Here is a 15,051-nt window from a genome sequence, read left to right as displayed (position 1 = left end):
ATGAAAAAGACCCCCTGCAGACATATGAATATTGCATTGGAAATTTAGACTCATTAATTAATATTTGATCTAAGTTTCCTGTGCCTGTCTTTGCAGACATGGCCAGCCACGAGCCCCCGTTGACTACAGAGCATGCGTTTGGCTTGGGAGATGATGATACCTGTGTAACATGCCCACCTAGTGCTCTCCTTGTGGCAGCTCTGTCACTTCCGCTGCACAGGTCTCACAGAAGAGGTGACTGAGGGCTGAGCAGGTGGGGACTTGACTAAGGTCATTCTGAAGATCGTAAAAGCAGATCACTGTCAGATCTCCTGGCGTCTCTCTTCAAGTCCTTGGCTCACTTCCTTGCCCTTAACTGCCCCCAGCCCCTGCCCAACCCTCTTGCCTTTTAACTCTGTGCCTTTGACTGTGCAGCTGCCCTGGGCTCAGATTTTTCAGCCATAAAATAAGGTTGATAAGACTTTCTCCAAGGACTTACCTTGCATAAAAATGTTCTGAGCATCCCTTTGTTAGCCTTAGTCATGAATTGAAAGTGTTCAGATCAGAGGATATCAAGGAGGGGAGAGGAAGCCAAGTCTCTGTCCTTTGGCTACTTTCACCAGAGCATCTTTTAAGACATCCCTCCTACCTCCTACTCGGGAGCCAAAGAATAACGGATTTGTGATCTGGGGATTATCTGTGCTTTTCCTTTATTCATTTTAATTATCATGCTCCATAGAAAGTTCATCACTAGTGAGTTCTTGGTCATGTCTGTCCTTTTCAGAAAGCTGTTTTTTTGCCTGGCACCTGCAGCACAGCTGGCCTGGGGTTACTGCTCCCTCCTTTATGGCCCTCCTTCCTTTTGCGTTTGCCTCGCCAGGTGTTACCTCTGGCTCACATCTCACCAGAAACTCACCTGCTTTGGGGAAGTTCTGTGGCTCTTACCTAGATGGGGAGATTATGCGCAGTTTGCTATTTTCTTAAAGGAGTGCTCTCTCTCACACTGTGTCCGATGGTCTGTATTAGTCAACTGAACCGTGGGCCAATTGTGAATTGACACCAACCACCGCGTCTTGTTCTATCCCTTTATCCTTTTAAGCCTGTGCTGTCTTGATTGTGAGAAGGTGGCGGAATTGGGGAGGGAGTGGCAGCTTGTATAGCCTTGGCATTTTTAACAAGTATCCTCCTGTTGAATTTTTCTTATAATCTATGTCGGTGCGAATTGATGTTGATCCCATGTACACAATGCAAGCCAGTGCTAAGAATTTCTCCCTATGAGTAAAAATATAGCACATTTGAAGGAAACCAGTTGATAGCAACTTTAAGAGCCTACCCACATGAGACACCAGTCATGGGAAGGTTTGCTTCTTTTGTTTATTTTATTTTGAAAGGTGACTAAAAAGATGATGCCTTCCGACTTCTTTCCTTCTTTTGCTGTCAGCAGAGGCTGTGAGATTGTCGTCCTCTGATGTTTTTAAGAAGGCCAGGACTGCCTCTCTCTCACTCACAGGTGGGAAACACGGATTCGCCCAGAGCAGCTGAGAAGTGACTGTCTAGGGCCCAGACTCTGGAAATAGGTCAGACTGTATTTTCTGACTCTGATTGCCTTGGACCCCCATGGGTGGGTGGGGGCTGTGGCCTTTAGAACCAAACCAGGTCATTGAGCACCATTTACTTGTAAGAAGGAATAAGTGGAATCGAAAACCAGGAGTATTATGGGAGAAAAGGAGACTGGGTGGAGAGTGAGGGTTTCAGAAAACTCTTTTTTGGTTCTGTCTGATCCCTCTTGGGGTCCTTCCCTTCCGAGCAGGACAGGTGGTGTGTCCCATTCCATAGTGAAGTGGGTAATGGATGACTAACAGTAGATAAGGTGCCTACATATTTATTATTGTCTTGCTTAAACGATGAGCAGACTCAGTGCTACTACTTTAATAATGTAGGGACATCACCTGCACACGGTTGCGTTTCACAGGTTCTCCTGAGCGGGAGGGGAAGGAGCAGTGTTATAAGCATCTGTGCTGGGACTGATGCTTACCCGCGGCTTTTCTCCTCTGGGTCCTGGCACCTGAGTGGGCAGCTGTGACTAATGGCCTGTTAATCAGTGTTATGATTATAAATTATTTTCATGTATTAAAGAAAGTTTTTGAACAAACCTGAGTATTCCCATAGAGGTGGGCCATGTGTGTGAATTTGTTTGTCTTGCTTGACACCTTAGAATCCCTGGGTCAGACATTTCTGAAGGATGTGATTTTCCTGTTTAGTGAAGTCGTCCCTCATTGTCTGCAGGGAAATATGTTCCAAGACCCCCCAGTGGATGCCTGAAACCACGAACAGTACAGAACCCTGTGTGTGTGTGTGTGTGTGTGTGTGTGTGTGTGTGTAAATTTTTTTTTTTTTTTTGCCATACCTGCAAACTATGATAAATTTTAAACAACTCTTGCCTTCTGGGGCCATTATTACGTAACATAAGCGTTACCTGATGATAACCGAGGAGGCTACCAAGTGACTCATGGGTGCATACACTAGACAAAGAGATGATTCACATCCGGGACGGGACAGAGCGGGATGGCGAGAGATTTCATCACACTAACTACTCAGAACAGCATGTAATGGGGAATGTCAGGATTTTTTTCTGGAATTTTCTGTTTAATATTTTTGGACTGCAGTTGACTACAGGGAACTGAAACCATGGACAGTGAAACCCGAGTCCAGGGGGGACCACCGTATTGCCTGTGTGCTTACTGTGTCATACGATACACAAGTACGCACTAAGCTTTCTGCCTGCTGCGGGTTTTCCTCTGTGTGATTCTCTCTGTCGCTGAGGTGAGAGGGAAGCTGTGGACTGGCTGTACCATGAGGCCCTCCAGCCATCCTGCGTCATGCCGTTGCCCCTGGTAGGAAGTCAGTGCTCTCAAGCACTGCTTCTCCGACTTGCACATCGAATCCGTGGCGGCTCCTGCTACAGTGCAGATTCTGGTTCCGAAGGACGAGGGTGGGACCCAAGATTTTGTATTTTCTCCAAGACCCCAGATGATTCTGGTCTGGGGACCCCACTTTGAGTAGCTAGGGTGTGGAAGGGACTTTTGTCTCCTGTTTTCCTAGACTTATAGCGTTCTCTTTCTGAAATGTTTATGGCAGTGTAGCCCCAAACAGAAACTATTGGCAAATAAGTGGAATAGGATCTTCTTGCACTGTGTGTTTTTTTTTACCCCTTGAGATGCCCGTGCATTTATTTGTTTTGATTTGTGCCCCTGGCATGAAAAGCCACTCTCAACATTGGAGCTGTTTAAAACTCCAGAAATGCACTGTGCGCTAAATTGTTTTCTTGCTGATTTTTTACTGAGTCCTTTTGGGGATTGCAATGACTTTGGCCTCTGAGGCAATGCTTAACCCTTAGCAGTCAGGGAGTATGAATGAACGTGGCGGGACTGGGAGGCTGTAAGGGTTAAGAAGCCTTTGGGTATAAATCCCAGAGTGTTTGACTGGCAGGAGATGAGGCAGGACAGACATGTAGTTATCTCACACACAGAAGTCTGGGACATGCGTTTCTAGATGCCGAAGCTCAGGGATACCACAGAGGCCACGGGCTCTTTCCTCCTCTGTAGCGTTGGGGAGCACATGTCCCCATGTGTCGCTCTCGCTCCCAGCATCACCCTCACGTGTCAGTGTCCCAAATAGGCAGGGAGTGGGGAGCAAAGGAGCCTTATAAGGTGGTTCTTATATTTAGGCAGAAAATTTCCCCACAAAAGCCTGATTCCTTGGATCACATGGGGAACCAAGGCAGACCCTCAGCCCTGCACTGACGGGAGGAACCATGCAACTTGATGGCCTCGATCGCCGCAGCTAAAACAGTGTGGTGTTGAATAGGCAGTGGACAGTGCGCACCACAGTATTACCAAGGACCTGCAATATATATTCCCCGCTCCCCACTTTATAGCTTGTGAAACTATTGTCCAAAGAAGCTACGTCCGTCCATTAGCAGGGAGTGTAATTGGGTGGAAATGTAGCGCCTTCCTCCTCTGCATCCTCCCCTCTCCGCCTCCTCCCATTGGTGGTGGGAGCCTCCCTGGAGAAGGCCAGGACCCAGTGGTAAGCCTCTGCCCCGGCCGCACCTCCCACAGCCAGGCCGTCACCGTCTGGCCTCTTGCTGGTTGTGCTTACATTCATGGTACAGTGAGATGTCACTTGTTAGAGCAGTGAGAAAACTGTCCCTATGAGCGAAGTGGCCTTATTTCGAGAGGAAACCCTCCCAGTGAGTGTTGGCAGCTGCTGTCCTGGATGTCGCCACATCCTGAGTCGGTCGGTCCCCTGCTTCTTGCCCTGGGTTTGCCGAGTCCCGCCGAGCTCAGTGCAGGTAGGTACCCGGCCAGAGGTGTGGCCTCCACTGGAGGGGGGGTGCGTCCCCTCTGCTCTGTGCTCTCCCTGCCTTGGTTTGCAGCGGACACCCAGGTCAGCCCTCCCCCTGTTCCCGGTCACACTCTTCTTGTGGGGAGGCTGATGACACTGCGGATGGCAAGGCTCCAGGAGAGTGAGGAGTTGTTCCAGATCAACCTAAAAACAAAAATAAACCGAAAACCTGGTAGAAAAGGCTGGGTTTAATCATACATTAAAAAAGATAGGTCCAGTATGCTACACTCGGAACTGAAGGCGTCACCTTCTGTTTGCCGGTCATTGCTGGATGCCCTTTCCCCCAGATTCTCCGTGAGAGAAGGAGAGCACACAGTCGGAAAGGTCACAGTTTTCGCAGTTACAGGATCAGGGTCACGCCTCTCCCAGCTGCAAGCCAGGCTCCTCCTTCCATCCAGGTTAACTTTCCCACACGGCAGTTCTGATCATGGCACGTTCTGGTTAAAACCTCTGTCCCCACAAGACACGTGAGGCAAAGGCAGCCATCGTGGCCATAATTCGTCCTGTAGGCGGAAGCCAGCAGGCGTCCAGTCGGGTTTCCTCCTGACTGCGGTGCGCACCCAGTGGTCACGTCCCTCCGCAGAGAGCTTTGGGCCTGGGTCACTGACCAGGCCTCCCCGCCCGGCGGTCTGACATGCGAGGAAGCCTGTGGGCTCGGGCAGGCCGGATGCTGACGGCCCTCACGGTGTTCCCGGGCTCGCAGAGAACATTTCAGTCCTGTCAGTCAAGCCTGGAGAGTCCCTCGTGAGAAAAAGGACTGGGAACCAAACCAGATTATGAAGGGATTGCTTTTTGACGATATAAATATGACATTCAGGATTAACGAGAGAACCTCAAAACTAGTTTTCTCTGTGTTGGGTAATCACACGATGATCTTTACTCAGGGAAGAGCTTAAGAGTTGTGGACTCTTAACCCCATTGTTCCACGCCGCATTTCCTTTTCAGTACAGAAAAATGCTCCGACTTTTTTCCCCCCCAGAAAAGAAGACGGAGGCTGAGTGGGCAACGCCTCGGTGCAGGACTGTGGGGTTTACTCAGATCCTCCATAACTTGCTAGGTCGTCCTCGGCAAGTCATTTCATCCTTTTTTATTCCTTGCTTTTTTTTTAAGCCCCATATCCACGGAATCATCCTATTTTGTTGAGGGTTTGTCTGTCCTTTTCCATTTCTAGAATCTTGATTCAAATGCAGACCCCGTTGATCTTCCACCTGGGCTGCGGCTGTGGTCGTCCTTGCCTCCAGTCTTCCTCCTTTCCTGCACACCCTGCCCGGCTGCGTTCCCCACATTTTTTCTCTTCCCCAGAGAGAGCAGCAGCCGGGATGCTGCTCGTTGGATCGGGCACAGCCTCCCTCACTAGCCACCCAGGCCCTGTGGCTGGCTGCTCGGCGGCCCCAATGCCTCTTTGCCTTTCTCGACCACGGCCTTCGGCCTTCGGAGCGCAGAGGCTGCTTCCAGCACGGAAACGCCAGGGACCCCCGCCGGCTCCCGCCGCCCCAGCCTCAGCCCCAGCCAGCCACAGGGAGGCCGAAAGGGATCAGTACCTGCTGTAACCCGTTTAAAATACATTTTTAGGAGGCTCTGAACTTTCAAATATCGATTCCACTACTCTCCAGCCAAGTTTTGAATGGACCTAAGCCATTTTCCTCATGTACAGCCCAGGTTCCTTTTCACGGTTTTAGTGCCTGTTGTAAAAATAGCTGAGGGAGGTAAGGGTTGGCTGCTCAGCCACAGCATCACTCTCAGGGTTTAAGGAAATGAAGTTTCAGGCCAAATTTTGCCACCCATCAGCAGCAAGCCCCTAAGGAGTTCTAACAGTTGGTTCCGCAAGTTCAAGGAACTCCCTGCTCCCTGTCCTTCCAGGTGAATGAAAAGCTCACTGGAAGCAGGCGCGTGGGTATCCAGGACAAGTGATTCTCATGCACTTGTACTCGGCATCTAGAAGCTCACTGGATAGAGAGGTGGGTAGGGATTTAGCTTACACTCCGGCCTAGCTGGAACCTCTCTTCCTATCCACACCAGAGTGGGGAGTACATCTGGAATGCCTTCTCCACTCTCTGTGTGCTAACTACCTTGGCTTTCGCTGATGAAATCCCCTTTTCTGACCTGCATCAAGCCTGTCAACAAGCGACTGTTTTCCCTGATAATAGCCTCACTTTGGGCATTTACCTGGCTCATGTGGATCTATACTTAGGCACAGATATCAGAAATATACCCAGCGGCTGCCTCAGGCATCCCGAATCCAGTGCTGCAGAACCTTTCAGCACCAGGTATCCCGGGTCCGAATGCCAGCTGAGCACCTGGGCCCTGGTATCTATCAGCAGTGATATCGCATGGCGAGCGCTGAAGGATCTTAGGTACATTTTAGACATAGAACACTGTTTTGTTGGCAGACGCGTTTTGCAGGCTAAATCAGGCAGGCGGAATTGCTTTTTCACTTTTAAAAAAAAAAGCACAACAACTGTTGCCAACAACAACAAGAAAAGAGGTTTCACATAAAAAAAAAATCTTGATGTTTGGCCTTCTCTGGGAAAATTGGGACATCTGCAACCGCCAGCCTCACTCCTCGGTGGCAGTGGTTCTTTTCCAGCTGAACGGCGGAGGCCCGTTTTAGATCGGGGGTGGGAGGGCGCTGAGAATGTGCTCCTGGGAAGGCCCAGCTCTTCCAAACAGCTCCCTGCGCCGAGCCCTCAGTCACTGTGATTGCGCCGTTGCTTTCCAGGACCCTCCCCGCTCCGCCCCCCTGGCCTGTGGGTACTTGGGCATTTGACCCTGGCAGCTGTTGGGTCAGTTTTTCTTGTTGGCTCAACACTTATGCTTTGCTTATGCTGTTTCTTTGGAATGTCATTGCCTTTCAGGAGCGCCTACCCCAGTCTTCACCTCATCTTCAAGGCCAGCCTCAAGGTCCCCTGGCCTGTGGAGCCTCTGTCTGCACAGACAACATAGCGGAGAATTTGATTGCACACGTCGTTCTGTTGTCTATTGTTCCATGTCCTCCCTCTCACACGTGGTCATATGTTTCCTGACTGGCAGGAAGCATGGCTCTCTTACACTGTGTATTTATCACTGTGAAAAAGGTTAACGCTCAGCCTCCTTACCTCATTTTTTAAAAGGCGGAGAATAATCCCTTATTGATCTACCTAGCATTTAGTTTGGAGCATATTTATACATGGCGGGAGGCAGCAGGACAGTGTCCTAAGAGGAAAGTAAAGTACAAATAGACGCAACCAGGAAGCCTGGTAAGGACACAGAGGCTCACCCAGAAAGGGTGGGCGCCCTGCTGGAGTCCCATGGGTGGCGGAGGGCCTAGTCTTTGCTCTCACCACGGTGGCCCCCAGCCTCGCCAGCACTGCCTCTACAGCCAAGCCCTGCAGATCCTCCTTCAGGCTCAGCCTTCACAGGTCACAGTGAAACAATCCCCAAGTTCCTGAACTAGTACACCACTAATGAAGCAAAAGTGTGGATGCCTATCGAACTCATCGCACCCTGACACACGGTGGGGAGGGGGGCTGTGAGAAAGCCAAGCTACGGTGTGGGCTGGACTGGATGGTGACAGGGCATCGGGTGCAGAGGCAGCACTGCGAGGGCGTGAGGGAAGGGATGCACAGTAAGCAGTGTAGCCGGGCTGGCGTCTGAGAGCAGTGATGGGTGAGGCGGGCCAGGGAAAGGGAGTCAGGTTTGCATGCTGTGCTGAGGGAGTTGGACTTGGCGGGGACTGGGGGTGGTGGTTAGAGCCTTTTAAGGAGGGGCAGGTCTGGTTGCTTGGAGTGTGGCTCTGGGGGAAGCAGGGAGCTGGTGGCAGGACGCTGCCATGGGAATCTGGGCTTAACCCTAGGCAGCGGTGGTGGAGAGGAGAGTTGTGGAAGGGCGCAGAAGATGTGGGAGCCTTTTAGGACGTTACGGGATGACAGCCTTCTTTCTGGGCTGAGATGCGGTTCTTCCAGGCGACAGGCAGCGGGGCTGGCTACCTCGACGTGCAGCCTGTGGTTTCCAGAGAAGTGCTCATGGCTTCTGGCTCCGCTCCCTCTGGCTGTATAGATGTACCCTTTAGGGAACAAGGGAGCTTTTCACTGGGCCGGCTCAGCCACCTCCTTCTCACTGTCACGTGTCAGCTGTCGCCACAGCATATACTGATTCCGCTGTTTACACAGGCACACCATGTACTTTGGTCAAAAGGTCCCGTTTCTGCATACGGATAAGTCTTTCTGGACACACATTAGCCATGCACAGGAGCAAATTGTGTATTTATTCTGTAGTCATAAGTGTGAGGGATGTTAAGAGTGGTGTTTTCTGCTTATGGAGCTTTCTGTTTTGAGTTTTAAAGACATTTAACCATCTGTTTATGACTTTAAAGTGAGTGCTTTAAGTGGAGGCCATGAATAAATACATGAGTCATGAAAGGTATTGAAGAGGTATTATCAATAATGAATTGCTGCGGCTTTTACAAAGGTCTAATGTAATCAGATGGTATTTTTAAGGAATTAAAAAAAATTCAATATTAAATATAGATTTTTTAAAATTTGAATTATATCTTTTCAGAAGAGATTTTGGTGTTGTTTGAACTGCATTTAAAATAATCTATTTTTTCTTTGTTGTTGTTTCTTAAAGCAACTTTTATCCAGATCCTTAATAATTTACAGATGACATGTATTTATGTAATATTGTGTTACCAAATTATTTAATAAAAATGGAATGTCGGATTTATCGTCGAACTTTTTTTTCAGAAATATGCAAATAATATTGTCTTTTCCTCCAGCCAAACAAATGATTCATTTCACCTAGTTATTCTATAAAAGAATGAATTCTATCTTCTCCTTCCTGTAGGTGATTGGTTCACAGGTTCCAGAGCTTTTTTTTTCATTTTTCGCCCCCATAAAGCTTTATTTATCTGACTGCAACTTAAAAAAATCAAAGAGTTTTAGAGTTTGGCACACATGTGCAAATTAAATTTTATAGAATTTCATTTTAAAATATTTTAAGTTGATTTTTAGAGAAAGAGAAAGAGAGAGGGAGAGAGGGACAAATGGAGAGGAGAGAGGGGGAGAGAGAAAGAGAAACTATGATGTGAGAGCAAAACATTGGTAGGCTGTCTCCTGCATGTCCAGGCTGATGCCTAACCAATTGAGCCACACTGGCCAGGGCTGCAGCATTTTCAAAATATACTTCTCAATGTTAATATGGGAGTAGCAGTTGGAACAGATATTCCATTTGTAAATTTTTATTCTTTTTGTTGTAGCTGACATCCTTTGGGAGTTGTGTAAATTTAAATATAAATAAAAGAAATAAAATATTTCAACTCAGGGAACAGTGTTATTGCATAGCTGAATATTATAGCCCTAAAACAAATGCTAATATGTTTTGACCTTGGTTTGCACTTGACATCCTGGCAACCAACAACGGGGACTGGCAGAGGGGAATTCTGAGAGCAGTTTGAACGGGCTCACACTGCTTAGTCTGCTGTAAGGTTTGACTATTTACCATTTACCATTTATTACTATTTACCAGCTTACAATCAAGCTGTCCTTGAGTTGGCTCTTACTGATACCTCTGTACTAGCCCTTAGTAGTTGACACTCACCAGTGTTAACCTTTAGTAAAAATTTAAGAAATGCACACATTAATGACCATTGGGTGTTTCTATTGTCACACACAAACATGAGCTTTTGCATCTATGCATGTGTGTATATACAATATGCCTAATTAACTCATTTTCTAACAAAAAAGAACTCCTAGTGTATAACGGACATGAAGAACAGTATTACTTCATTCCATTTATACCTAGGAAAATTTCCCGGAAGAGCGAACACTGAAAAAAACAACCCAAACCTTTGCAGACTGAGCTTTTCCTTTGTGTTGAATCGGTACTTGTGGAACCACCTGGGCAGGCTGACTCCAAGTACCTGGGTTTGTGGATGTGCCATCATGATTTTGGCTAAAGTGTTAGAGAATGCTGTTTAAGCAAGGATGTGAGGATGTGGAAGACAGATACTATCCATCCTTTATTAAAAAAAAACTCCACTCCCCAAGCATTGATGACATGAAATTAAAGAGGCTGTAAAATCTACATTAATATAAGAGAAAGATCAAAATTGACCATAACTTTTGCAACACCCACCAGCCAATCAGGAGCAGCCAGGAGCAGGGTGGGATGCTTGTGTCGTCACCGTGGTGATGACGTCACCGTGGTGATGACACAGGCATCCTGCACCACCCCAGCCACCCCAGGCCTCTGTGCAGCGTGGGAAGGCGGAAAGGCGGCTCCCGGCCAGAGTGAAGGTGGTGCCGGCAGCCAGGGGAAGGAAGGCCCATTCTTGCACGAATCTTCATGCATCGGGCCTCTAGTAATCATAATAAAAGAAAAACAAAAAGAAATTCTATCACACGCTAGTTTTACTGCCTCTGATGCTTTGCTTATAAATTATTTTCTAAAGTGAATCAGTTAAAAGCTAAGCTCCTGTATATTTAGGGCTTTGGAAATGTGTTTAATTTTCATTGGTGCAATAATTTGTGGTTAGTTCTGACTTTCGATACCTTTTGGTGTGCTGAGCTTTTGGGATTGTTGACCCGTCACCCTGACGGTGTTCTCTAAAGTGCAGCGGTCAGCGGATGGCGGGACTGCCCCGGTGTATATCTGAGAGAGTGCATGGTGGCTGGGAGAGGCCATGACCGCTGCAAAGGTCAAAGGAAAAGAGATGTTCATACAGTCAGATTTTGTAAGCAATAATGTCTTACATAAAATAAGGGTGATTTTCTTTTCCCTTTCAGATTTTGGGGTAAGTGCATTCTTAGCAACAGGGGGTGACGTTACCCGGAATAAAGTCAGAAAAACATTTGTTGGCACCCCGTGTTGGATGGCCCCTGAAGTCATGGAACAGGTAAAAACAAACGATGGTTTGATTGATACAGTACAGTCGTGCACGTTACGGAATACACTGACATTTCACTCAGAGCACCCATTTCACTTGAATGCATCACATAACTAAAGCTTAACTCCCGGCCCTGACACACTGCTCTCCAAGTTGTGCATGCACCGTGTGGGCCTCCCCCTGGGCGGGCCTGCTGTCTGATTGTGTTTTCTCTTGGCTCCTTTCTTAGGTGAGAGGCTATGACTTCAAGGCCGACATGTGGAGTTTCGGAATCACTGCCATCGAATTAGCAACAGGAGCGGCGCCTTATCACAAATACCCTCCCATGAAAGTAATTACTCTTGGAAATATTACGTCAGGTTTGAAATAGGGCTGAACGGAAAAGGGGGGTCTTAGACATAGTCATGTTTCTCTTGGACCCGAGGAGAATTAATGGAGGAATGCAGACAAGCTAAACGTTGTCCGATGTCCTCAGTGGACAGAGCAGGACAGAAGCATTCAGTGCCCCACTTGGAAGCTGGCTTTGTCTGCATTCTCAGAGCTGAGTAAGGGGTGGGATCTGATTGGTCGATGGAGGTTGATAGCTGTGACAAAGGCTGGCCATTACTCCTTTGATAGCAGACTATCCCCCACATGCCAAGGGAAATCTAAAAATAGGTAATAGTGATATCATCTTTGCAGATGGATTTCCCAAATTTTCAGTCCTATTAAAAAAAAAAAAAAAAAGTCTAACATTTTACCCACTTTCATGGCATCATGTTGGTGACTCGTTTGAAATAAGGGAGTTCAGTATTTTTTGGAAACAACATACATTTGGATACTGTTTTCAGATTTTTGTGATTCTTATAGTTGGCCTATGTCATTATTTTTCTTAGTTCTTAAGATAGTGCTATCAGGGCGAATTTACCCAACTGGATTTTGTTTTGAGACTGAAGTAGTTGGATGGAAATTATGAAGGTATTTTACAGAGAATATTGGTCCATGTTTGTTTCAATGTTTTCCTAGGGAAATATTGGAAAAATTTAGGAGGATATTTTTAAAGCCCTGGGAATAAAAAGGTTAAATAATTTTACTGATTAAAATGTCATTACATGCTTATTGTTGAAAATATGAAAATACAAATAAGAATAAAAAAGAAAATGATCATTTAGAATCTCATCAACTATAGATAATCCCTGTTAAGGTTTTAATATAGTTAATTACATTGTTTCTCTCTCTCTCTCTCTCTTTCATATATATATATATATATATATATATATATATATACACACACACACACACACACACACACACATATATATACACACACACACATACACACACACACAAATAAAATTAAGATTCTGTTGTGATGTAAACAGTTGAAGTGACCTTTCAAAGGAAAAGCACTAAAGCAACTTAGAGGATTTTTTCTTCCATTTGGCTTTTCTGTATTATTTTTTCTTATTTCTTGTTTTCTTTCTTTCCTTACTTAGTGTTTGCCACCTGAATGTATAGTCCCAGCTTGAAGTCCTGGGGACTTTTCTCAGGACATTGCAATTCTCCCACTTCTTCTGTTTGCTATTATCCCCACAAACAATAAGCTGTCACTTCAATCCTTCATCTATTCACACTTCTGAAAGTGTTGGGAAAGTGACATGACATGTATAACATTTGCATAAATTAAGGCTGATTTATGCACTAATGCTTTATTCATTGTATAGGTCGATGGTTGACTATAAATTCTTTTTCTTCAGCAAATCATTTAACATGTGCCAGAGTGGCATCTTGACCTTTCTGGTTTGAAGCTGTATTCTGATTTTGTGTCGCTCTCTCCAAGAGCAGCATGGCCTTTTGCCCTGGTTATGGTTTTTAGCAACTCAGCCATATTCTGGCCGTCTTTTGGGTTTGCCAAGCCTTTAAGCAATTTTCTGTACTTTTTTTTTCACTAAAAAAAAGAAAAAAAAAAAAAAAAAGGAAATCATGTGTTCCATTCTGGGATATTGTGAATTTATTTTTAGGGTTGGTAATGTTACAGAGGCCTTGAGTACAGGCGGTTCCTTGCTGATGAATGACCTGTGCACACTTCCCTGTTGCCCTGGCCCTCCCCTTGCTCTCTCTCCCTCCCTCTCTCTCTGCTACACCACGCCCTTTCCCAGCCACAGCCCTGTCTGCACTCAGCCCGGCCTGGAGATTACGTGCTCCTCCAGGCAGTGCAAGAGCCAGTTCCCAGGAAGCTCTGTTCACGTGTCTTTGGGAGATCATTCTTAACAAATAGAGCAGATTTTTTTTTTTTAAGTTCTGTCAGCGGAATAACAAAAATGTTAAAGGGCTCATGAACCAGTTTGCAAAGAGAAATGAATGCTTTAAATACACACCCTCTGTACAGCTGCAATCATGGGGAAAAGCACGATTGTATCTAATCCAGGCTGGTCTCTGATGCTTCTGTGAAAAAACTGAAAACCCAATTGTAGCCATTGCTACACTGAGGCTCTGTCTTTATGTTTTGTTTCCGCTGCAGGTGTTAATGTTGACTTTGCAAAATGATCCACCCACTTTAGAAACAGGAATAGAGGATAAGGAAATGATGAAAAAGTATGGCAAGTCCTTTAGAAAATTACTTTCCCTGTGTCTTCAGAAAGATCCTTCCAAAAGGTATGTCAATCTGGGTGGATGAGTTTCTGGGCCTGGTCTGAGTCACCACAAAGCTTTGTTTGTGGAGGGGGAAAGGCTGTATGAGGACACCTGCAAGGTACTTCTAGTTCAAGGGAAATGCTGCTCCGGCCCCCAGATTTCCAACCTGTTAGCGGAAGACAGCGTGGGTCCACAGGGAAAGAAGGGAATGGGGGCAGGGGAGAGGCACAGGAACATTTCAGTGTTAATAAGATTTGCTGTGCTTGGGAGGTGTGGGCTTTGTCATCAAAGGAAATGAAGTAAAGCAGAAATGAAGAGAGATTGGCAGTGGTGCATTCAGAAGCTGAGCTCATATTCTGCACCCTGTAGGTTGAGCTGACCTCTCAGGATTTGAATATCCTGCAAGCTCCGGTCTGCACCAGGCAGAGCTATTGAATTTTGCATGAGCTTCCTTTCAGTTGCAGAACAAGTTGTTTGTACCATTTAAAAGATTATTGGTAAAGAAGCTTAATATTTTTGCATTAGGAAGATGAATCACGTAAACAGAAGTAAATTGTTTTAAGTGACCTTTAGAATTTCCTCTTTATTCTCAGGCGATTGCCCCCATACTGTAGAGTGTCTGTGTTCTGAGTTTGTTTCTTCCTTCTTAATTTGTGTGATTTTGAACTCTCCCGAGTGGTAAGCATAGAGCAAGTGTCCTTTTATCACTTAGAGGAGAATGTTAGTGATGTGAACCACGCAGGCCTGGCCTGGGTAGAGTCCCTTCCCGGGGCCTGGCGGTGGGTGGCACCCTCCCAGCATGCAGTGGATTGACAGGCCTGACGAGGACTCTGAAAAGTTATCTGCTACCCTCATCCGCCCTAGGGTCCAATCTGATAATTATATTTTAAAGCCTGTGAACTGGCTTCTCTTCTGAAACTTTCTTTTTCAGGGAAGGGCCTGCTTTTTGAAGAATTCCTTTATTCTTATCTTCAATTCTTCATGAAACTCAAGCCTTTTACCTTTAGACAGTGCTCCTTGAGCTGTTTGAGATCTCACCTAGTGGTGATGCTGTGTAATTCCAGCTCTGTCAGAAAATCTGTTTGAGGGGACTCCCTTTTACAGTAAGTACAGTTGACATCACTTCAGCCATCCCTTGTAGCAATCCTCCTCATTCCTTTACATTTTACTGAATCTGCATTCAGTCTTTT

At 46.2% G+C, this 15,051-nt stretch overlaps 1 protein-coding gene across 1 annotated transcript in view; it reads left to right on the top strand.

The window, feature by feature from the left end:
* The window catches only part of STK39 (serine/threonine kinase 39), a 252,613-nt gene that overhangs the window by 89,588 nt on the left and 147,974 nt on the right, over positions 1-15,051 (top strand). The window contains exons 6-8 of the mRNA XM_084892329.1: positions 11,148-11,257; positions 11,478-11,579; positions 13,749-13,882. Of these exons, the coding sequence (XP_084748455.1) occupies positions 11,148-11,257; positions 11,478-11,579; positions 13,749-13,882 (346 nt within the window). The remainder of the gene's footprint in view (positions 1-11,147; positions 11,258-11,477; positions 11,580-13,748; positions 13,883-15,051) is intronic.

The sequence above is a fragment of the Pipistrellus hanaki genome, assembly GCF_964339955.1.
Source record: "Pipistrellus hanaki genome assembly, chromosome: 8".
NCBI lineage: Eukaryota > Metazoa > Chordata > Mammalia > Chiroptera > Vespertilionidae > Pipistrellus > Pipistrellus hanaki.
This window is presented reverse-complemented; position numbering and strand designations above follow the sequence as displayed.